Source organism: Manis pentadactyla, chromosome 13 (genome assembly GCF_030020395.1).
Source record: "Manis pentadactyla isolate mManPen7 chromosome 13, mManPen7.hap1, whole genome shotgun sequence".
NCBI classification, from domain to species: domain Eukaryota; kingdom Metazoa; phylum Chordata; class Mammalia; order Pholidota; family Manidae; genus Manis; species Manis pentadactyla.
The window spans coordinates 9,450,874-9,474,163 of record NC_080031.1 but is presented as its reverse complement, the minus strand read 5'-3'; the positions used below and the strand labels follow the sequence as shown (position 1 = coordinate 9,474,163).

General features: G+C 47.5%; 2 protein-coding genes across 16 annotated transcripts in view; one reads left to right on the top strand and one right to left on the bottom strand.

The window, feature by feature from the left end:
- SCN3B (sodium voltage-gated channel beta subunit 3) overlaps positions 1 to 23,290 on the top strand; it is a 261,377-nt gene that overhangs the window by 72,456 nt on the left and 165,631 nt on the right. The gene's annotated exons all lie outside the window — the stretch shown is intronic.
- The window catches only part of GRAMD1B (GRAM domain containing 1B), a 182,565-nt gene that overhangs the window by 48,426 nt on the left and 110,849 nt on the right, over positions 1 to 23,290 (bottom strand). Inside the window, exon 1 of one of the 15 annotated variants that reach the window (XM_036930331.2) lies at positions 9,887 to 9,908. The exons of the other annotated variants lie outside the window; for them this stretch is intronic. Within the exon in view, the coding sequence (XP_036786226.1) occupies positions 9,887 to 9,897 (11 nt within the window). The 5' untranslated portion in view covers positions 9,898 to 9,908. Of the gene's footprint in view, positions 1 to 9,886; positions 9,909 to 23,290 lie in introns of those variants that run through there. 15 annotated transcript variants of the gene reach the window in all.

Below are 23,290 nucleotides of genomic sequence, written 5' to 3'. Positions count from 1 at the left end.
CCACTAATACCCCCACCTACTACCTTTAACCCACTGCAACAGGGCCCAGAGGTCATTCATTCACTTCTTCTCTTATTTTCAAGACCTTCAACAGAGACTATTTCACTCCTCTCCTGCTTACCTTGCTAACAAATAGTGCTTCCTTAAGTCTGACCACAGTACCTCATGCTACAGATTGGTCTTTAGTCTGGCTGAAGTCCTTGAGAAACAGGGACACATGGAAAGAGGACATAGGCTCATGGGGCCTTCTGCAGTGACTCTGCAGCAACGCTCACCCTCACTCCAGAGCCACCACACTACTTTGCTTGGCTTTCTTTTCCCACTCTCATACCCGGTGTGGTCCCGTGGGCCCAGGCGGTTTGTCCGCAGGCCAGCTCCCTGATCAGCCACCCATATATTTTCGGAACAAATAGTTAGCTGGTGTTCCAGTGTTCCTCATTCAAGCTAGCTTGCTTGCCTTCAGAGAAATCAATCGTTTCGGCCCCAGAGATTGCAAAATATGTACCTGTGACTCCACACACATGCACCTCCAACCTGCTCAGATTATAGCTGCCCCTTTCCCACTCTCTGGCCAGTGTTCCACCACCGTCGTGGCTCAGTCCCAATCCGATTCCTGCCCTTCTTCCCCCATCTGGACACTTCATGTTCATTCACTGTTTGCCCTAAGCCCAGCCCCGCAATGACTGGTATGGTCACATGTACGGCACTAATAGTCAGCGCCGGGGCACCGCTAAGTTTTTAAAGACTGCCTGATACATTCCAGAGTACCCTAATCTAATAGAACATGTTACTACACATTTAGAAAGCCACTTTCCGATGAGAGGTTTGCTGAAGGCCTGGTTGGGCCATAGAGGCTAAGAATTAACCACCAGTCTATGGTGTCAGCAGGCTGAGGTTTAAGCCCTAACTCCTCCAACTTGCTGATTGGCCCTAGCCTCTGGGCCTCATTTGCCCCATCAAATGAGAATACCAATACTTATAGGATTGTTGTGTTAAGTGAAATTACACAAGTGAAATATTTAGTGTAGTGCCTGATACACAATGAATGTTCAATAAATATCAGTGAGACGCTGCTATTACTAAGATTTTTGTTCTTCTCTGTAAAACGTGGCATACATACTTTGCCCTCTTTCTTCAGAGGGTTACACAGACCTGCTTTGAAGGCTCCCAACTATTACTTCCCACAGCCAACTGGGGTGCTTCCTTAAAATGCAGAAGCCAAGCGCCCCACTTCTACACGATACATGACAATTTTCAGGGGATGGTCTTACAAAACTGCATTTTAAACAAGCACCACAGCTGATCCTGCACTCTTAAACTGCCAGGACCACTGCTCCCAAGGACTAATCTTTTACGTATCAAGGGATGTGACATATCTGCCCATGATGACAGAAACTTGTTTACAACTCTGCACGTATCGGTTGTTACTGATAGACACGTGTCGGTGTCTACCAGGTGAGTGGACTTGCTAGAACAGAAAATTAGTTGAGTTTGTTGTAAGAACTGTCAGTGAGAAGAAACTATAGTTGATGGGGAGAGGGCATGAGGATGTGGTTCTCAGTTAAGGCTACAACTCAGTGTCGGATGGGGTAATGGCACCTCCTTTAGAAGCTGGACAACGATCACCAGACTCCATAGCCATGTTCCAAGGCCCTCATCCCTCCCTGCCTTTAGTAGCATCTAGTTAAAGCTGATTCTGATGTCTAGTGGGCCCTAATTCCTAACAGATGGCTGCTCTGTTATCCAGCTATCCATTCCCCATGCCTGAAGTTTCATCAATAACCCTCCTCGGTTCTTTTCAATAACACTGCAAATACCCATGTGAATTAGCCAGCTCCCTTTTGAATTTTCCCACAGCACATGCTCAGGCATCTGAGATAGAAAAGACCGCAGGTGAATTTGAGTAACATTTGCTTGAAACGTCCACGCTGCCGGCAAATGCCTCCAGTAGCTCTGTCCGCCTAAACTGGTTCCAAATTCAACATATGAGGACTCCCTGAACATGGCTGTTTTTCTGTTCCTCTCTGTATCCCTGCTTGTCACTCAGCAGCATCTCTGTGCCCTCCTGAGACCACAGCTCAGCAGTGGAAAGCACAGAACCAACCAAAGGAGGGGGCTTTGTAGAGAAGGGAAACAGCACAAATCACAAATCACAGCAGGGCCCCAAATTCCTCTTGGACTCTTATCCTTAGAGAGTAAAATACCAAGTCACTGAGAAAAAAATCTTACTAGGCTTGCTTCACTCCTTGTTATATTGTCCTGGTTTTGATCCCCTTTACCCATGAAAATAAAACTAGTCTAGGTCCCCAAGAGATGGCTGGTGCAGAGAAGCTAGAAAGGTTTACCCAGCCCGGTTCTCTCATTGCTGTGATAGGGAAAGCACAGGTCCAGGGAGATGGTGTGACTGTCCACCAAGGGGTTAACAGGCACCTGGATGTCTCGCCACCCGGGCCCCAGGGTGCTCAGCAGTGCAAGGCTTGGTGGCTTCCTCCTCACACACACATTGTGGAGCACTGGATGGAGAGGAGGCTTGAAAGGAGGAGAAATGGACAATTGTTCCCCCAACTGGAGCTCCCTGTGACCACATGTGGACCCAGTCTGGGGGCCTATCACTTGGAATCAACCTGGCACATCTCTGCGATTGAGTCTAGCTCTTCTCTAAGGGAGAAAACCAACTGTATCTTTGGTGTCAAACTGTTTACTTGGTTGAAGATAGGCACCAGGCAATTTCTAAAGAAGATGCTTTTTCTTGTTTTTTTTTGTTTTTTTGATGGCGTAGATTAAACGTACCCAGCTTATAGAGCCTTGGCATGGTCCCAGCATGCCACTCTTTGGCCCAGAAGGAGCAGTGGGCTGCATTTTCTTTTCTATCACAGTTCATACAATGCCCACTGCAAAGCTTGACACAGAATAGGCCTCCCTCAAGCACAGCAAGAACAAGATTTGGACAGAGATGAACATCTTGTTCCCTCTCCTCTGTCTGGGTAACTTGCTCACATTTCCTGGGGCCTTTGCTTGAAGGAGACAGGGTGGTCAGGGACAGGTTCTGTCTGAAATTTGGTATCAAGAAGGTGGAACTAGACTGTTAACAGGTCAGACAACCAATAGAGACAATTCACAGATGGAAGCCTGATGAGGATCACTAGCCACTGGCCATCCACACACCGGCTCACAGGGTTCCCAGGGGCCCAGGCCTACCTTCTGTCTGCTCCCTGTCCCTCCCTGGTACCCATCTCTGCACACATATTGTGTAGATAATTCAGGGCGCTTCCTATAGCCAGCAAACCTTACTTACCCATCCCCCCTTCCCTACCTTGTTCAAGTACCTATGCAAAGCTTTTTTCTTAAATTCTTTTAAATCTCACAAGGGGAATGAAAGGTGGCAGAGTCCATCTAAAACATTTGCAGCCAGCTGACTTATTTAATACCGAGGTATATTCTCATTACAGATCTACTTAAGCCTGGAAGGAATTTTTCATTGTGGGGAAAAGTCCTAGCAGTGACTTCAGTCGTTGAGGAATTTATTAATTGACCAGTTCGCAGAAGGGTAAGGACCATGCAAGGTCTTTGGCCAAGCAGAGAAAAGCAGGACTCCAGTTACCCTTCTCCTGGTTGTTCTCAGTCCAGGGAGGTGATGGGTGGAGAGAAGCTGGAGGCTGGGCCAATGTTTGCTGCCTTTCCTCCTCAAGCCAAAGAGAGGAGATCCCTAACTCAATGGCTGGAGCCTCCATCCATCCCACTCCCCCATGCCCTGGCTTTCTGGTAGCTTCTGTTCAGCCCAGAGTTTGGAATTCAATCCAGGAACAAGCATGACAAACACTATTTTTCATTTCCATGGAGACCAGAGCCTGCAATAGAACCAGGACTCCATGCCTGAAATGCCAAAACAGCCTGACCCACTTTTCCCCCTTCCTACAAAAAACAAAGGAAGTTTGTTTGGGTCCTGCCAGAGCTGAGGGAGAAGCCATGGCACCTATAATCTCTGTTTTGAAGAGGAACAAATACGGTAACCTTTGAATCTGCTGGTGCTACAGAACCAATGTCAGAAGTCAGACATGAATTGTTTTACCCAAAGGGCTCACAGGCTACGCCAAATCCATTCTGCGTGGTCGTCCTCACCTTCTGGAGGGAGACGTTCAGAGTCCATAAAAGATGTACATAATAACCATGATCCAGCTCTTAGAATCCAAACTCAGGAAACTGCCCCAGGATATCTGCACTTTTTGGTCCCTCTACCTGGAACTCTTAAGTTTAGAGTTTTGGGTTCTGGTGCCTTTTGCACCTTCAGATCGAAGTTCAAATGTCACCTCCCCAGAGCGGCCTGTCTTGAAGGACCCCTCCGCCTGAAGCAGCCTTCCACTCCCCAGGCAATCATTATCATTCCAGGCCATTTTCCCTTCTTGAGAAACTTATCAGGAGCTGACACTGTCTTGTAGTTGTCCTAGTAGTTGAGTTGTTTATCACTGGCTTGGACACTCCCTGTGGGGTTGCAGCCTTATCTGTTGTGTGGTTTCCCACCACCTCCAGTACAATGACTGGCACACACTAGGATCACAGATATGTATTACATGAATAAAGAAATAGCTCTCTTTAAAGCCATTCATTGTTGAGCCACTCTGTTGGAAAGATCTTTCTTAACCATGCCCCAAATCTGCCTTCTTTGTAACACCAGCCCATTGGTTCTTATTCTGACTTCTGCATACATAAAAACTAAAATATAACATCACTTCTGAACTCTTTGCTGGCCTAGTCACTTTGTCTAGACATCAGTGTATATGTCTGAGTTTAAATTCTGAGCTGTTTAGGCCCTTGAGAAAAGTCACTTTATCTTCCTGTGAACGTGTGTTCCCCAACTGCTCCTTACTAGGGCAAGGAGCAGAATCTTTAAAACAAACAAATACCTAATCAGACAGTGCATCTCCAAAGTAAAAGGCTTCCTATAATGGTTCCTTGAGTGCAAAATGTGTTAGAAGTGGGAAGTGAATTCTCAGTTCAGAAGCTTAATCCTGTTTTCTAACATTCTGTCCTTTTCACAAGGCAAAGACAAGAGGTGAGCACATAGCTTGCTGCTATTCACATATCCGTCTAGTCCCTACTCCCGAAGGACTCAGAAGAGGATAAAGACTTAAAATGAAGCAGAAGAAACTGAAATCAAACGTAGCAACAACTGGTGTTGCCCACTTCCCTTTCCCTGAGATCGTTCACAAGAGGACAAACACCTAACTTCTGGGAGACAGCCCTGCTGGGTTCGCAGGCACTGTTGGCTGAACTGATCTATAATAATAATAATAATCTGTAGTCTGGAAGGGGCCTGAGTGGTCATGTAATCCAAACTTCCACCAGACGTAGGAATTCCCTCTGCAAGGCCCTGAAAACAGCCATTCAGCCTTGGCTTCGGATTGCCAATGACAGCACTCACCAGGTGGTGACATACGTGTGTGCACATCTCTAAGGGAACTCTTAGGGGCCATGGTCCTTATTTCTCCATGATTCCTGGTGATCATTATCCATCTAGCTGTCTCTGAGCTTCTCAGTCTAGAAATTAAGCTGACCTTGCTGATTTGACATCATTAAAACAGGCATTTACTGAGCATCTACTATGTGCCTCTAACTTTGTGATACATATTCATCCCAAGGGTGCACAGGGCAGTGACCATGTGATGGTTTTTTGTAGATGCACAAAAATAAAATAGGCGATATTAAACATGGCATCAGGCACACAGTAGGGACTCTTTTTAAACTTGGCTCACTATCAATCTCAGCCAAATCTAAGTCCCATCCCTCCCAACGTATTTCAGAAGCGTCAGCGCTCAGGAGGATGGGACCTTGTGGGAGCAGAAAGGTGCTAAGCTATCCCAGGAAGCCCATTCCTTGGAAGAGATTTCCAGTGCACTGGGAGGCCACCAGTCACTGGAACAAGGCAGAGAGGAGTTAACCGAAAAGAACTCCTAGCTGCTTCTAAGCATAGCCATCAAGGGTGATGTCGCTCCTAAAACTGTAAGGATCTGGTGCAGGATCCACCCAACAAACAGGTGAAGTGACCATGCTTTGTGCCAGGTGATGTTCTAGGCATAAGGGTTACAGGTTCTACCTCTAAGGAACTCACAAACCAGTGGGAGAAACAGACATGTAATTAGCACCATATGGATTGGACCAAACATCTCCCCACACCACCACCTGCCAAGGGAGCCAGGCAGTCCTGACTCAGCACCTTCCCTGGGTATGACTGGGGGCAAACATGAGCTTCAGCCACAAATGCCACCTAATCTCCACAAAGACTCGAAAGGAGGATGACAAGAAGTGTATAAAGCATACACTGTGAACCACGGAGAGGGCAGCTTCTCTGAGACAGCGGGAATCAGACCTAAACATGATCCAGGCAGTCTGGGCTCCTAGTGGATTCAGCAGCACCAGCTTTTCTGCTGGTTAATTCAGTCACACCATCTCAGACACCAGAGATTGCTGCCATACTGTCAGAATAAAGTTCCCAGCCAGGCAGTCAGACTCAGGGGTGTGGGGGGGGGATGAGAAGCAAATGACAGCATTCAGAACACCCGTCCCTCTTATCACGGCTGCGTGACCTTGCTCTCAGAGCCAAGTGTGTGGCTAACCTCTTCCAGACCGTATGGGTTCAAACCTAGTTATGACTTACTGTGTTGCTGGAGCTCAAACAGAAACAGGCAGAAGAATAGCCATTATGTTAAAATCATAGAATTTAAGAACAAAGAGGACTGTAAGCTGTCAGCCAGGCTGCCTGACTGCAGGCAGATACCTAGGTCACCCAAGAGAGGATTTACCCTAATTTACAACTATTCAAGGAACAAAGGACCAGGGTTTCCCTTTGTGATCCTTCTCATTGTCTCTTGCTACCATCAGAAAGTTCCTTATGATTAAAACAACTCTGTAACAATGCACTTAATACCATTCTCTTTTAATCCAGCTTTCCCAGGCTTGAGGTCAGTTTCTTAGCTATAACCCTCTTCTGTTCCTACCTTCCTTTCTTTGGATGGGATGATTGAAACGCCTCAAACCTATTTTCTGAAGTTAAAAATCGTTTCTCCTACAATATCTCCACCAAATCTTTGTTTAGATTATGCCTCAAGTGACAGAGAAGTAGTTCACCCATAAAGTAACTCATTTCACCTTGGACAACTCTTACTTGACGCTCAAACTGTTTCATGTGGCTTCCTACCAAAGGTCCTATTTTTACCACTTTGGCAGCCATAGAGTAAATCTCATTCCTCTTTCACGTGCAGTTGAAACATGGCTCTCCTGTTCCTTCAGTCCTTTCTCCTCCAGATTTGCTGGTCCCTCCAGCCATCCTTCCATAGAATAGCTACGGCTCCCTCAGCCATTGGGTTCACTTTCCTCTGAATGAATTCCAGTTCATTTCAATCCCCCTTAAACTGGGGAGCCCAGAAATGGGTGTATACTGCAAGCAGTGCTCCGACGAGCTCAGAATAGAGCATAGCCATCACCCCATTGCTTTGCTAATCAGACAGCAAACATATATTTTTGGAGTCATCTTCTGAGTCAGGGCAATCTGGAATTAGTCACTGTCCTCTTACAAGTCCCTGGCTATAGTCTATAGGCTCAAGAGAGAGTGTGTGTGTGTGTGTGTGTGTGTGTGTAACGTATGTGTGCAGATCCCTACAAGGACCACCCCCCGCCTTCCCCCAATCAAATGAACCTGAGTTTCAGAGGGATGATAAAGAATCTATCCAGTTTTCACAGCAACTCAGGTTATCCTACAATTCTGGACATTTATATGAACATCTCCAGTCTAGATGTAAAACCACAGCCCTTAGAGATTCTCTTATTTCTTAGCAAATGTTTTCCCTCTTTCTAGAACAAACATTCTTTTATTGGACCCTATACTGCCTGGCTTACAGAAAGGCTGAGGTTTTCACTGAAGAGCCCAGAGCAGTACTGGGAGGTTCCCAGGTCATTAGGAAAACTGAATCCAGCCCTGTCTTGTAACTGGGAATAAAAGAGTGCACATATGCAACCATGCTTAGGAAAGGCTGCCTGCACACTTCTCTGAGGTGATCATCAGAACTTTCTAATCAGGACTCTGATTCAGGGGCCAACAAACTACGACACACCAGCAAAATCCAGCCTGCAGCCCATTTTTATATGATCCACAAGCCAAGTAGAGTTTTTACATTGTGAAATGGCTAAAGCACAAGAAGAGCTTGTGACTTGTGAAGATGATATGAAGTGGAAATTTCAGAGTCCAAAAATAAAGTTTTATTGGGAACACAGCCACACACATTTGTTCATATATTGTCTGTGGCTGTTTCCACTGTCCAAAGCAGAGCTGAATTGTTGCACCAGAGACAGCATGGACCACAAAGCCTAAAATATTAACTATCTGGCCCTTACAGAAACAGGTGGCCAACCCCTGTTCTAACAATGCAGGACCTTGACAAGGTCTCTTCTGTGAGCCTGCTTCTCTTCTGTCAAGTTGGGGAGGAGGGTGCCTGTGTCCCACAGACAAGGAACCTGTGCTCGATGACTCCATAAGTTGAGGGAAGGGCCTGCAGAGGAAATGTGGAGGGCCAGGAAAGAAAGACTTTTTTTTATGAGTTCCTCATTCTCTCCCTATGGGGTACTACCTTCCATGGCCTTGACCCTGACACTCTCCTGACAGGGGCAACTTCTCAAAACATCCCTTTCTCCTTCCTTTCTCCAAGGCCAGCTTTTTCCATCCTGGTCCTAAACTTCTCTAACCTGTCGAGTGCTAGGCAAATCACAGGAGAAAAACATGCCCGCCACTGGGGCCTAGCTGGGGAGAGAGGAGAGGTGCAAAGCAGAGGGTCAAGGCAGGGTTCAGAGAAGCCCAATCTGCTAACAAGTGCTGGAGAAGGCAAAGATGCCTTTCCCCAGCCCTGGCTGAGCGCCTGGCTGAGTCCCCAGGGAGACAGAGCTCCAAGTCCTCCCCCACTCCTCCACTTGCCTAAATCAAGCAAATAACTAACAATGCAAGGAGGTGTGGGGGAGTAAGGCCCAGCCACTGGGTATCTATTTTCTGAAAACACATGGTAAATCTCTGAGCCAAATGCCAGCTAAGTCAAAGAATAAACAAATCCCTTCATTTCCCTGAGACAGGAGCTATGGACTTCCCCTCCTCATCCCCTCCTTCCGCTAGCCAGACCCATCTGTCCCATGGCTCTCCCTCTGTGGGAAAAGCACTATCTGTCCATATTTGAGAGGGTGGCCTGCCTTATAACCCCCCAGCCTGCCTCCCATTCCTTGCTGACCACTGCTTTGGTCACTTGTCCCCCACCAAGGACACCCCAGAGCTCAGTCTGTGGGTGAAGAACAGGGACACATGGCCTGTCCATACCTCCCCCAGAAACTCCGGCCAGCTCTCCATGACGCACCACTAATTCACTCCTCTGCCCTCCTTTCTCCAAGTCAGAGGACCCTGACTAAGTCTCACTGGCCTAGGGGAACCCGTCAGCCCCAACCCAACCCCTTCTTCCACCTGACCAGCGCCCCCACCCTCAGTGCTCCAAAGCTCAGCTCAGGCAGTGCTATGATGATGGAGGGAAGGATGGGGGTGAGAGGGAAAAGAATGTGGCATCTCTGCAGCATGATGTCACGCCGGCTGCTTTCAGATCCCCCAACACAGAACAGAAGCAAACAACATGGACTCCGGCTTTACTCAGCCTTGAAAGGCTTGTGTTCTCAGCATCTCCGAGCAGCCTGCACGAGCTGGAAAAGGCACGCGAGCTGATAGATAGGTGCTGACCAAGGCCCCCAGGGCTCCAACCCGACCCCTGGGCATAGCCACCCCTTCAAAAAAAATATAATCCCCGGAGGAAACAAAGATAGACTGACACGTACACACACACAAGCGTCAGCACAAGTTAGCACTAACCTGGAAGCCATTAGGAACGGTAGTGGAGTGCAGTGCAGAGAGGAACTCATTCATTCATGCATTGGGCAGTGGGGGGCGGGGGCGGGGAGCGGGGGCCCTGAGGACAGTGGAGGGCACTCACCTCCATGACCAGCCCACGGCCCCCTGTTTCTACCGGGGAAGGGAGCGGGGGCAGGGTTCTCATAAGCTGGGGGAGCTGCCTTTCTCTGCCGTTTTGCACCGCTCGGGAATTTTAAGCATGACTCCCCTTGATTTTCCTTTCCCCCACCCCCACCCCCCGCGGCTGTTGTTTGGTGTGGTCGTGCAGCCTACAGAAGTCCCTCTCGCCCTCGCTTCCTTTCTCTCTCCCTCCGACTCGCTCAGACAGCTGTTCCCCAGCCCTGCACGCACGCGCACACACTCAAGACACGCGCCCCTCTCCGCGCAGCCCCGCGCGCGCACCCTGCGCGCCCGCCGCTTTACATAATGCAACTCTGGTGCAGCCGGCCTGCCGGCTCTCAATTATTCATGCCTGCTCCGGGGCCAGAGCCACTGGGGCTGCGGGCATTATGTCCTCTTGGTCCCCAAATTTGACAAAACACAAGGCGATGCTCCCGAGAGATTCTGCTCCCTTTGGGGCACCAAGGATTGCCCAGGTGTGGCCTATTAGGTCTACCTGTATCAAGGAGGTGACGCTATGTCAAAACACAAGCGCCTGGCTCAAAATAGAGCCTTGCATCTTTCAAAGGATGACAGCTGTACTCACTGCCTGAGCCTTGGGAATAGAGGACAGGAGGAAGGTGGCACTGGAGACCACGAGCTGCAAAAGAAAATGGCTGGGGGCCTGGGTCTCTTCAGGGTAGACTCTCCCAGACTTTCAAGGCAGGATCAGGCATCAGAGGGCGGTACTCACTTCTCCAGCACGTCAGACTCTCACACATGAGAAAAACAGCACTCAAGTAAAGCACTTAGTCACGAGAAAGCAGTGTTTTCAAGCTCTAAACTGCACTTTCTGAAATTGTTTTTTTCTCCTGTCCATTCACTGAAATACAGTATTGGTACTGAAACAGCCCCCAAAGGAATGTTCTTTCAGATGAGAGGTATTCCATTCAATAATGGTATTAATGAACATTTTGAGTCATTGATGGCTTACAAAGCACCTTCACTCACATTAATGTATTTCATTTCCACAACAACCATCTATGTTGGCCTAATTATGAGCACATCTCATAAGGATGGTGACCCCTAGAAAGGTGGGAAGTCCCACATCAAGAAAGGCTAAGCTGGGAATCCAGACCATCGGGCTCGAAATCCAATGATAATTTGCTGCATAATACCCCAAACATGACTGAGTCTTTGGGGTGCCACTGTCATCTTTTGAGGAGAGCAGCAAGGGAAGCCAAAACCTGGGTCAAAATAAACAACAGTGCATCTAAGGGCAATGGTTCGCCCAGTGCTCCCCAAGTGCAGTCACCTGAGGATCTTGTTAAGCCACAGATCCTGACCTAGTGTGTCTAGAGGCGGGCGCTAGAGTTGGCCTTTCTAGCAAACTCCCAGGTGATGCCTGTGTTGCTTATGCCACGGACCACACTTTGCACTTTTTGGATGTTCCTAAAGGACAGAGTTTTGTCTGTCTGCTGCAGCTGCAGAGAATAACATGCTGAAGGTGAGTGATTATAATCCACTGAGTGACCTGCGATCTGCTCACCAGACTCAGGCTGGGAGCTAACTAACACTCCTTAGACTTCTGTTGGTAAAAATTCTCATACTGGGATCACCAAAACCTACAAGCTCATCATGAATGGCCTTTTCAGGATTGTTTCTGTCTGCAACCTGTTGATAGAAGACCAGCCTCACTCTTCTATCTAGGAAGCACGTGAGTTCGGGCTGTCTGGCTCCCACCTCATCACCTAGAGGAATTTTAGTTCCAAAGAAAGGTTTACTGACAATTCCCTGGGACATGAGCACTGCCCCACCTCTGCAAGTCTGACTCAAGTCCTGCCTCTTCTGAAATGCCTTCCTCACTTTAGACTGCCCACCTGTCTCTTCTGTTATTCCATGGAAAGATCTTGGACTTTGGAGTCAGATCTGCATTCAAAGCTAAGTTTTACTGTTTTCTGGCTTGTGATCCTGACCCAACTACCCCAACCTTGGACTCAGTTTCTTCATCTGAAAAAGCCACTAATACATGTTTCCTCTCTTACACTATTGAAAAAATGATGGAATAAAATGAAGGCATGGTCATAAGAAAGAAACAAATCCTACCAGTCGCAACAACATGGATGGAGCTGGAGGACATATGCTCAGTGAAATAAGCCAGGCAGACAAAGACAAGTGCCAGATGATTTCCCTCATTTGTAGAGTATAACAATGAAGCAAAACTGAAGGAATAAAACAGCAACAGACTCAGAGACTCCAAGAAGGGACTAGTGGTTACAAAGGGGAGGGGTGTGGGAGGGAGGGAGAAGGGGATTGAGGGGTATTATGTTTAGTACACATGGTGTGGGGGGTCACGGGGAAGACAGTGTAGCACAGAGAAGGCAAACAGTGAATCTGTGGCATCTCACTACACTGATGAAGAGTGACTGCAATGGGGTATGGGTGGGGACTTGATAATATGGGTAAATGTAGTAACCACATTGTTTTTTCACGTGAAACCTTCATAAGAGTGTATATCAATCATATCTTAATAAAACATTAAAAAAAGAAAAATGAAGGCATGGCCTTGGAGAAGCACCTAAGAAAAGTCAGTGGCCTCATCCACCCTGCCCTTCCAAACTACAGTGCACAGTTTAGAACTCCATTGCAGATTCTGTTGTTCAACTCTGTTGGTTTTATCTCCCTAAGAATATTGTAGGCTGCTTGTCCATGTCCCTTTGACATGTAGGAGTACTGAGTCAGTAAGTGCCTTTGTACTAATTGTCCTGTCCTCCATTAAGACAGTAAACAAAAGGGTTGGTGCAGTCAACAAGCCAGCACCCGGTCTTGGCTGACCCACTACTGTGGGATATTGGACAAATCACACTAACTTTTCAGAGACTTTGCACATCCCACTATAAAGTACACAGATTCATCTTTCTTCCCAAACAGCTCTACATGGCCCTACAGTGTATCTTCATGGTTTGGATGGATAGCATTGGGTTAAAATGCTGACTTCATACGCTGATTCTCTTAATTTACTAATTTTGAGACCTTAGCAAAGTTAGTCTCACTCAGCTCCAGACTTAATCTTCAGTCACAAAAATAACAGAATCTCACTGGATTGTGTGAGGATTAAAAGATATAAACATCTGTACCAAGCTTTTCATTGTATCTGACACAAGAGTATCTGTTCAATAAATAAAAACGACTGGTATTATCAATATTGGCCCAAAACACTAGCTACTTTTGAAAAACATAATGAAAGATATCATCTAGTAGTGAGACAAGTACTAAGAAACCTTCAACTGAGTCTGGAGCTAAGGGAAATCTCAGCTCCTTAAGATACATGGGGATGCATCCATGTCATTTCCTCAATCACAAAAATATTCTTTGCCACCTGCCCCTCCCAAACTGGACCTCATTAAATAGGAAGAAAGTTACACAGCAATCAAATCAGAAAATCTGGATTATGTCTACTGTGTTATAAATGTAAGCCTTCCTTTTATGATTAGAAGCTCCTCACTTGAGCTACATGAAGTCAAAATTATCCTAATACTAAATAGAAATAGACATAGAGTATTTTCTATGTGCAACGTAATTTGCCAGATCTCTGATGTGAATGATCTCATTTACTCCCGCCAATAATGTTAAGAAACACGGACTTATCATCCCCATTTTTTCCGATGAGGAAACAAAAGAGGTAAAAGGTTTATTAACCATATACTATGGGAAAGTCACTAAACAGTAGGGCACATATCTGAAACCTAGACTGGCTAACTCTTGACCTACTCTTAACCATTCCACTGCATATGAAAAGGTGCTACTGACTGTCACAGCAGAGCAGGGCCTGTTTTTCCCTGTGTTTATAGATTCACACCACCCCCCACATCCTCCTTAAAAGTCACAGCACAAACTCTGAAGAGGCCAGCTAGCGTAAGAGCGCATTAGAACAAAGCTAAGCAGACTTCCGCACATGGAACCGATGCCTCCACAGTTTAACAGCTCAGCTTTTTGGTGCCTAAATTCCCAAACTGCTTTTCTGTAAATGGATTTAGGAAACTGACGTAAAAGTGGGTACTTTTTTCTGAATTAAACTGTTCCCTTACAGACACAAAAAACTGACATTAGCGTCTATTTCTGGAAGGAAAAGAGGTGTCTGAGAGTTCTGTGCAGTATCAAAAAGGCCTTTGGAAGAGGACCTGCAGGAATCAGAGGGCAGAGGAGAAATTAAGACACACCGGAAAATCCAGTCGCACCGAACAGTCCCAGTCAACCCCGACCGTCCAATCACTTTCTACAAAAAGAAGGTCGGTGTCTACACAGTGCTTATTCACCTGGAATGCTGGATGGATACTGCTGACAAGAACAAGGGACAGCAACGATGAAGGATGAGGTCTTCTTATTTCTTTGAATCCCACTCCCATCCCGACAAAAACAAAAGGCTTCCAACACAGTAGGTACTTCAAACATTTTAACTAAATCTGAATTTGTTGAGATACGGGGAACAACAGGCAAAACTGAACCTGACTCTGTTAGTACTGCCACTGTCCAAACCACAGGTGTTTTCACGGCACATAAGCATCGAGCAGGCTTCTGAAGTGTGGGTAAGTCACAGAAGGAACGGAACAGAGAGCTAACGTTTACTGAGAATCGATCATGTGCAAGGCCCATATTTTATTTATTAGAAAACTCTTTTTTAATCAAACTAAACAAGAAACGGAGCATGGAAGCCTATCCTTGCCCAGGGTCACACATGCTAAAATCTAGATTTTCACTGCACGTGCTTCTTCCATCCATAAACACCTGTGAAGTGAAAGGCTCTTCCAGGGCTACTGTGTTTAATCATAACCCGTGGCAATTGTAGTGGTGCATTAACCCTCAACAACCCCACAGGGTAAGTTCCACTGTCCTCCTTATTGCTCCTCAGATCCAAATCCACCCTTCTCGGTCCTGCCTTGGGAGGCTGGAGCTGTGCCCTGAGGCCATTTTGCTAGCTTCCTGGTGTCACTGGCACCCCAATGGGCGGTTTGCAGGCTATCTGTCCCACCCCGTGGCACCTCGGGATCCTTCCATGCCATACACTGGGCCAAGCCACAGCCCCCCTAATGAGCCCTGAATCTCTGCCTCAGGCGGGGGCCCCCTTACAAATTCATCCCGTCACTGGATGTCCTGCCTCAGCCCTAGAGGCGGTGGTGCTCCCACATCCTTTACTCCTGCACGCTTCTGAGTCCCCTGCATGCTTTTACTTATTAACGATTCTTAATATTACATCTTCCCTGTTCAACTTATTGATTTGGTTTCTGTCTCCCAACTGGATGCTCACCGACACACTGTTAGAGCGATGAGCCAAAAAGCAGCCCAGGTGAATAAGACATCAACCCTGCCCTCCAGTTATGCAGTAATAATACAATGGCTGAAAGAACTAGGGGGTTCTATGAGCCAGACACGGTTTTTATACATGTAATATTGTATTCCCTCATTTAACCCTTACATCAGTCCTACTTTACAGATGAGGAAATTGAGATATCTCAGAGATTAATTTCTGCACATCACAGAGAGAGCGGATTTGTCTGCCAGCCCTGTGACTCCGGAGTGCATTGTGCATCCTGCTGAAATGCTGCTTCCGTCATGCTGCAGGCAAGGAGGGGAGGAGGGGCAAGCACACATGGGACATATAAGCACAACAGTGTTTCATGAAGTTTGGAAGAGAAAAAAGAAATTAAATAGTTAGGTATAGTGATCTGCGTATATCCAAGGAATTCACGATATGAGAAGGTGCCAGTGAAGGTCTCTTAAGTCAGTCTGCAGTGTAAAGGAATTGGTGTACGCGGGTCCTCAGGTACTTGGGAGACCCTATGAAATAACTCTTGCCAGAATTAATGCTCAGGATATCGACCGTGTTTCATGAACCATTAATGCAAGATAACCAATGGTCCACAGATTTCCCCTCTGCCCTGAGTTCCCTAACCCAGACTTGAATCCATGGGAACTGAGTTTGGGGTGTCCGAATGGGTGTATTGATTGCCTCTGACCCAGCTGTAACCCAAGACCTGTCATTAATACTGCATCTCTCACATGAGGAACAGTGATGTCTACATAATTAAAACCTGAAGCAGGGAATGGCCAGAAGCATGTGGGGGGAGGGAGCTGAGGATTCAAATGGCTCTAACCCAAGCTCACCTTACGGTAAACCACACTGCCTCCAAACCAACGTCCATCCTCTAGGGCAAACTGTAGCCTTCCCTAAAGCCAAATGCAACCGCATAGGACAAAAAGCCTTAGCTCCTAGTCCACTGGGAACACAGCTGGCTGGGGTTAGGGTTCCTACCACAGGTTAGTCAAAGCCCACTTCGCCAAGCATGCCCAATTAGCTCCTGAGTATCACCTTTTTCTTTTCTAAATGTTCCCCACCATCAACTCTAGATATGCAGCCAGAATCAATTCTAAATTCCCTGAACAGTCTATGCTAGTGGTTCCTAGACTTTGGCGCACCTAGAAGTTTTATATATCCCAATGCTCAGGTCACACCCCATACCAATTAGATCAGAGTGTCTGGGGGTGAGAGTCAGCCATCAGTGGTTTTTAAAGATGTCCAGGTAATTACAAATGTGGAGCAAAAGTTTAGGAATCACTGGTCCATACAGTTTTAGCCTTAACTCTCTAGTAATGAAATTACTTACAGAATTTAGTTCAGAAAGTATTGCCAAATACTCTGTATTTTCTAGAAGTCAAACTGTTTTTGTAACCCAAGACATTTTTCCTCTTTTATGATTTCCCATATAATAATCAGACATAACATTCATTGAGAACTATGTGCCAGGCCTTGTTCTAGGCACTTTATGAAGGGTGCATTGGCTTTTATCTCATTTACTCTTTTTATCCCAATTTCACAGGAAAGACACTGAGTCAAAGAGATTATGAGCACATATACAAGTTTACTGAGTACATCTCAGATGTCACTCATGAGGGACTAGAGACCTTAAAAGGTCAGATCCTCCTGTGTTGTCTTTTCCCTGATTTGGGGGTTTTAATTCCACCCAATTACATTAGCTCTACTCCTCTGGTTTTGAAAATTGCTGTCTTTGAAAGGTAAGACAAGCTCGTGTGGGTGAATTTGGTGATATTCTAAAATGCAGTGAGAAAAGAGAATGAAGATTCCTCCTTTTCCTAGATCTTCAGAATTAGAGTGGGTGCTCTGTGGCCGTGGAAAGAAGCCACACAAGGTGGCAGGCACTGCAGTGTTCTCCCCAGAGAGAAAGCACCGACCCCCACAGGTGGGCAAGAACATTACACCTCATATGTGGGACGGTCCAGGCAGGGACTGCAGTTGACTTCTGGGGAGGAAAAAAATGGGACTGGGGAAAATGAGCATAAGCCAAATCATCTACGGGAAGCAGGTGGTAGCAGGAGTGTAAGTGGAGCCCAAGAGCTGCAGAGAGGCATAACGGAGTGACAGTGGAGACTGTGAAGAGGGTGACAGCTGGACCGGCGGCTCCAGGACAGGCCTCAGAATCTCACCCAACACAGGCCAGTTGTCTTCTTTCTAGGCAATCCTAACCGCCATGTGGGAAGGCCCTGAACCAAGAAACTGCCAGGAGGGTGGCTACAAATGAGGCTTAAAACATGGGCACATATCTAAACATTTAATTACAGAAGTTAAGGTTGTTACCCACAATCCCAGGGTTATCACAGCTAACATGAAAGAGGATCCACCCAGGGTCACCAAGTTCTGGATATGGTCTGCCACTAGCTCCCCTCAGACATTCCCCATGTGCCTCTCCCTCTGTCAAAGGCAGATAACACCTGCTCTCTAGGAGTGTGATCGTGAGGAAGAAAAGAGTAAGGCCACGCACCACGTCCTACAGTCCTAGACATGTAGCAGTGTTGTAGTGTAATGGCTACCTTACTGCACTGCTCTCTGCCAGAAGGAGGCACCCATTTGCACAGCTGCCTGGCTCACAATTGAGCACCTCTTTGGGAACTACCCTGCACCAAACAGCCGCCTCACTGAAGAGGCGTCCCCTCCCTAAAGACAGACCACACCTAAAGGCAAGTCTGCAAGGGGATCCAAACACCGGTCCCTTTCCTCTATTTAGGATAACTCTCTGGGGCCATTCCAGAACCAGAGCTTTCTATGGGATTAGCCAAAGCCTCTTGCAAGTGCATCAAAATTTAAGTTCTCCCTCTCTCTGATCCTGATTCCCTCATTTACAGGTTGGTTCCCAAGAGCGCTTCCCAATAAACCTCCTGCAGGCAAATCCATGAGTCTTTTCCAGGGTCTCTTTCCAACCTAAGGCACGTCCTGATCACCATGAAAGAATGTGTGTGAATAGGGAGACACTGTAGGAAGCATTACTGAGGTTTAAGAAAGAGGCTGAATCTGACTCAGGAATTCTGTACCAGTCTGGAATTTCTACAGAGAATCCTGGGCCCTTGGGACAAGCAGGCGCCCATGCTACGGCTTCTATCTCAGTCTAGTGCAGGGTATTAGGAGAGACTAAGCCCCTCTTCAAATCACCTATTTGTAGAGGTAACTGACCCCTCCTTAATCCTGGATAAAGGTCTTAAAGAAGGAAGCCAGCTTGCTGGTGCCCCAGTTAAAGATGTTGACATGTTGGATCTAAGAACAGATCTTGAATCCCTTTGGCCATTGGTGGAAGGATTGGGCCGTGTGACCAGTCCCTCCATCTCCCTCCACCCCCTGCCCACTCTCCTTTAATCTACAGAGAACCAGCCAGCTTTGGCAGCTAATAAAGCTCACAATGTGGAAACACCACTGTTAGGCCCCTGCACTGCCCTGGGAGCTGGTGTGGAAGGGGGGACAAGCACTGTGTTGGGGTGGGGGGTGTGGGGAGGGAGATCATGAGGAGCTGGAAGGAATCCTAGGTGCAGCAATGACTGTCTCCCCAGCTGGGGTCCTTGGTGTGTGCCAGAAAGGCTGCTGTGGCCTCCTGGCCCCTCTCCACATGCCTGCGTGCCTCAGGAGTTTGGGTGGTCAAAGGGGCCAGCCAGGACAGAAAACCCAGATGGAAAGCAAAGCTCCAGAGCTCATTTTTCAAGCACGCTGACCACTCCTCTTTAACCCAGCCCAGACTCTCCAGGGGGCAACCGAAGGGGCTCTCACACGGGCACACAGAACATCCCCGCGATGGCACAGAGGCCTGGCCCCCGGGAAGGGCCGTCTAGTGCCTGGCTTTCTGCAGGGGCACCCACGCTGCTTGGTCAGGATGCCAGGCCCCGCTCCGGCTTACCTTCTGCGTGGTCTTTTCTCTACGAACGTCCACTGTGACAGTTAGCCTGCTCAGGCCCCCTCCTCAAGAGCAGCTCCTGCTTATGCTTTTGTTCCCAAGACAGGCCTCCTCCTAGCTAGGGGCACAACAAGTACCGGACTCTTAAAGAGGATGATTCAGCTAATGGAGGAGCCACAATCCAAAACTCACTTGATAAGAGAGCGTCCACCTTCATGAGGTGCAGGCGCAGAGGTGACACTGATGTGTGACCTTGGACACGTCCCACTCTTTCTCTGGGCCTCGGCTTCCCCAGTGTCATACGTAGGGGCTGGTCTAGAGGACCCCCCGAATTATTTCCTGCTCTGAAGTCCATGATCACTCTTCACACATCTCCCAGGGCTAATAAGAAGCAAAGTGATGAGTTGAGCTCTGTGGCCACAGAGAGAGAGGCAGTAAAATGCAGCAACACTGCCCAGGCAGACAGGGCCAAGGACACAGGCCGTGAGCTACTGGGTCCTGTTCTCCTTCTACCTTCTCTCTTCTGACCACCTCTGCGTCCTGTCTCTCCAGAGAAGAGGGGAAAACAAGTTATCAGAGCACCTGTGCTGGGCAGCTGGGAGGTATTGTTACCTTTTAGACTCCAAGCCATTCCTCAGTAAAGAGTTTTGGCATGACCCAACTCTTCCAGTCAAAGCCTGGCGGAGGCCGGGAGGGAACAGGAGAGCTCTGACTATGGAGATCAGACACAAAGTGGCAGGCTGGGGACACTGACTCCCCATGTATATATGCTAGGACATCCCGGTCACATGACACTCTCCAACCGAAATCAAATCTAACCAATATCACATTCCCTTCCTAAAGTCCACAAGCTATCAATTATTCCGACAGGCACCCCAGCCTGACCAATGGAAGGTGTACTGCAGAATAAGCCCCTGACCTTCGGGGAGGAACCTTTCTTGTACAAAGCTTGAAGAAGTGTGGACGTGTGGTTCCCACTGGGCAAGGACCATGAGGCTCAGCATGAACCAAAACTATAATAAGGTGGCTGTGAGCGGAGCTAAAATACAGTGGGATCTTATTGACAGAAGCAGGTGAAGGAGATGATAAACCCACAGCAAATAATACTAGCGGGAGCGTGCCCAGAATCAGGACCCCACTGTACGAGGTGTTATTGTTCAGATACGATAAAGAAGACAGTGAGGGTCTGGAAACCCTGCCCTGCACAAAACTGTAATGTAACAAGGGATGTATAGGTGGAAAGACAGATGTCTTAAAGTAAAACAAGAGGCCAAATGTTTGAAAAAGAAGAAAAGAGAAAAGGCCAAAGAAGACAGGTCTTTTTGTTTCTCAAAAGGGAAGTGATCTGATGGCACAACTGGGTTTGAAAGCATAGGCACTGGGAGTTCAGGCAGTCACACATTGTAAGTGGCTAGCTCCTAGCAGGTGAGCTCCTTGTAAGGGTCAAGAGGCTGGTTTCCTGTCTCCATTTCCGGGTAGGTCCAGAGCCTCCAACTTGGAGACATCATCTATGGCTGAGCAGTGCCCCACTGCAGATGACACCCAGTGAGGCTCCAGGACAGGAATAAGCACAGGGTTTCTGATTTTTGTACTGAAAGCCCATAGGGAATCTCTGCCTGCTTCTACTCTGTAGCTCCTTCTTCCCTGGAGTGAGAGGCAGGCTCTTCCCTCCACTGTTGGAGGCCAGAAATGCATCCACAGACTCCAAAAATCTCTAAGTAGAAAAGCCTTTTGATTTTAGCCCAGTTTCCCACCCAGAGAAGTGATCTTCTCTGCAGCTTCCAAGTAAGAAGAGAAAGAAAAGAAACCAATGGATCTTTACCATTAGTATCTAAAATAATCAATCAGTATTCTTAAGTAATGGGGCAGGTAGCCAAATCCTTCTCCCAAGAGAGGCTGATAAAATGTCTTTTAATCCACCGAGGTCCTGTTCCTGCCCATCACCATGGATCTCAGAGCCACCAAAGGTATCAAAACCCTGACCAAGAACAGAAAAGTCCCTGTGAAGTTTCCTGGAAATCTTATAAAATATGTTCAAGTGGGAGTGAGTGGATGCTAGGAAAACTCTGCCCACTCCTGGGTTCCCTGTATGCTGACATTTGTAATCAAGATGGAAAATATCCATGAGACATGCCCTAGAGGACTCGCTTGTTTTCTTCTAAATAATCTAGCATTTGACTCACCAAACACCCTTGTATGGGGATCTATAAAATACCAGTGCCTGGGTGGGGTGTATGGCATCAGAATTCTCCAGGCAACCAAGGGCCTTTTGTTCAGCAGCGATTATTTCCCAGAACACCCTAGGGGGCAGGTAGAGATGTCCGCTGCCAACAGCTCAGCCCTCCCAGGTTGGATGTCTCTCACCCAACCTCCTCCAGCCTCATGTCATGTCCAAAGGCAGCTGAATAAATGTGACTCCTGAGTAATGAATGCAAACAGAAATTAGAGAGCACAGGGAGAAAAAGAAGCCTTGAGCTGGATGCTAAACATGGAAAAATTTAGTCCAACAGGATCATTTTCAGAAAAGTAATGGTTGAAGCAAAACCAAAATGTTATAATAAAACTTGGATGCATGGCAAACCGTAGTGCCCCATTTTGGTCCAACAGTGCTCCAGAGAGTAACGCCACCCACACACCCTCGGTTACACCCTGTCCCCCCTGGAGCCCCCACAGACACTCTGTCCATTCTCCTTGAGGTCAGGAAGGCTATGCGGAGGTCCCATTTAACTCAGGGATCGAGTTGGGTGTGGACAGTAATTACAATACCTTGTATTTATGTCTAGCTATTTCTGGCCTATAGCTTGTTTTCTCTTTCCTCAATTCCCTCTGAAGAGGGCTTTCAGTCTTACAGATGCAGCTTCTGGCCTTCTGACAGCATTCCAATGCTCACCAACCTCACCTCGAGGTGGTGACTAGGCAGAGATATTTCTCCTCACTCTATAGGCCAACAGATGGGGGGTGGGGGGGTGGGGTAAATGGTAGGGCTGCCTCCTCAGAGAATCACACAGACGCACCTGAGAATTGCTAGTCATTTACTAAAGCATATAAGGCTTCTCTTCCCAGGGCCAGCTTAGCCAGGAGACCTTGGCACTGCATGACTACTCCAATCATGATCTCCAACCTGGATGATTAGTTTACCCAAAAATAAACAAAAAGATTTCACAAAAACGTAATACTTTCGATGTGCTAGGCTGCGCTAAGAACTTAATACATACAACTCCTTTAAATCCCCATGAACACCCTATTCACTAGGGACTGAATTATCCCTACTTTACAGGTGGGAAAACTGAGGCACAAAGAGGTTGAGAAACTTACCTAAGATCACAGAGATAGTAGCTGGTGGGGCCAGGATTCAAACCCAGTGGGTATCTGTTTTTACCCACGAACAAGAAGCAGCTGGGCTCAAATTCACGAGCCCCTCGCAGATACACTGATTCGGTACGTCCCCACATTGTTCTGATGCCCAGGGATGGAACGACCAAGTTGTGGTTCTCCAACTGCAGTGTACGTGTTGACACTGAGATTCATGGGCCCCAGAGGTTCTGAAATTGGAACCAAGATTCTATGGTTTTCACAAGCACCAGAGATGATTCCGGTGCAGATGGTTCACAAAAGGCACCTGTAGAAAATCGGCCCTGTCACCTCGCCCCACTCACCTGGGACAAATAAACAACGCACGGGGGCACTTCAGTGCAGCCCGCAGGGCCCATTCATTCTCCAGTGGAGCGTGGCCCTGGGGAAGAGGGAGTCGGTGGCTGTGTGAGGGCTATTCTGTTCTTTAGCCTTGGCGACCAGGCTCCGTCAGACAACGGAGGGGGGGGGGGTGACTGAAGAGAGCTCACGGTCCCTCCACCCTTAACAGGGTGCACATCAGAGGGGACACGCAGTGGTAACGGGAAAAGAGAAAAAGACTGGGCGGTCTGGGCCCTGTCTCCCATTGTAGAACAATGGCCTCTTCAAATCCCTGGCATCTGAACTGGCAGTCAGCCACGAGGAAAGAAAAGAGCTCGCTGTCCCTTTAAGGACGCCCTCTCTC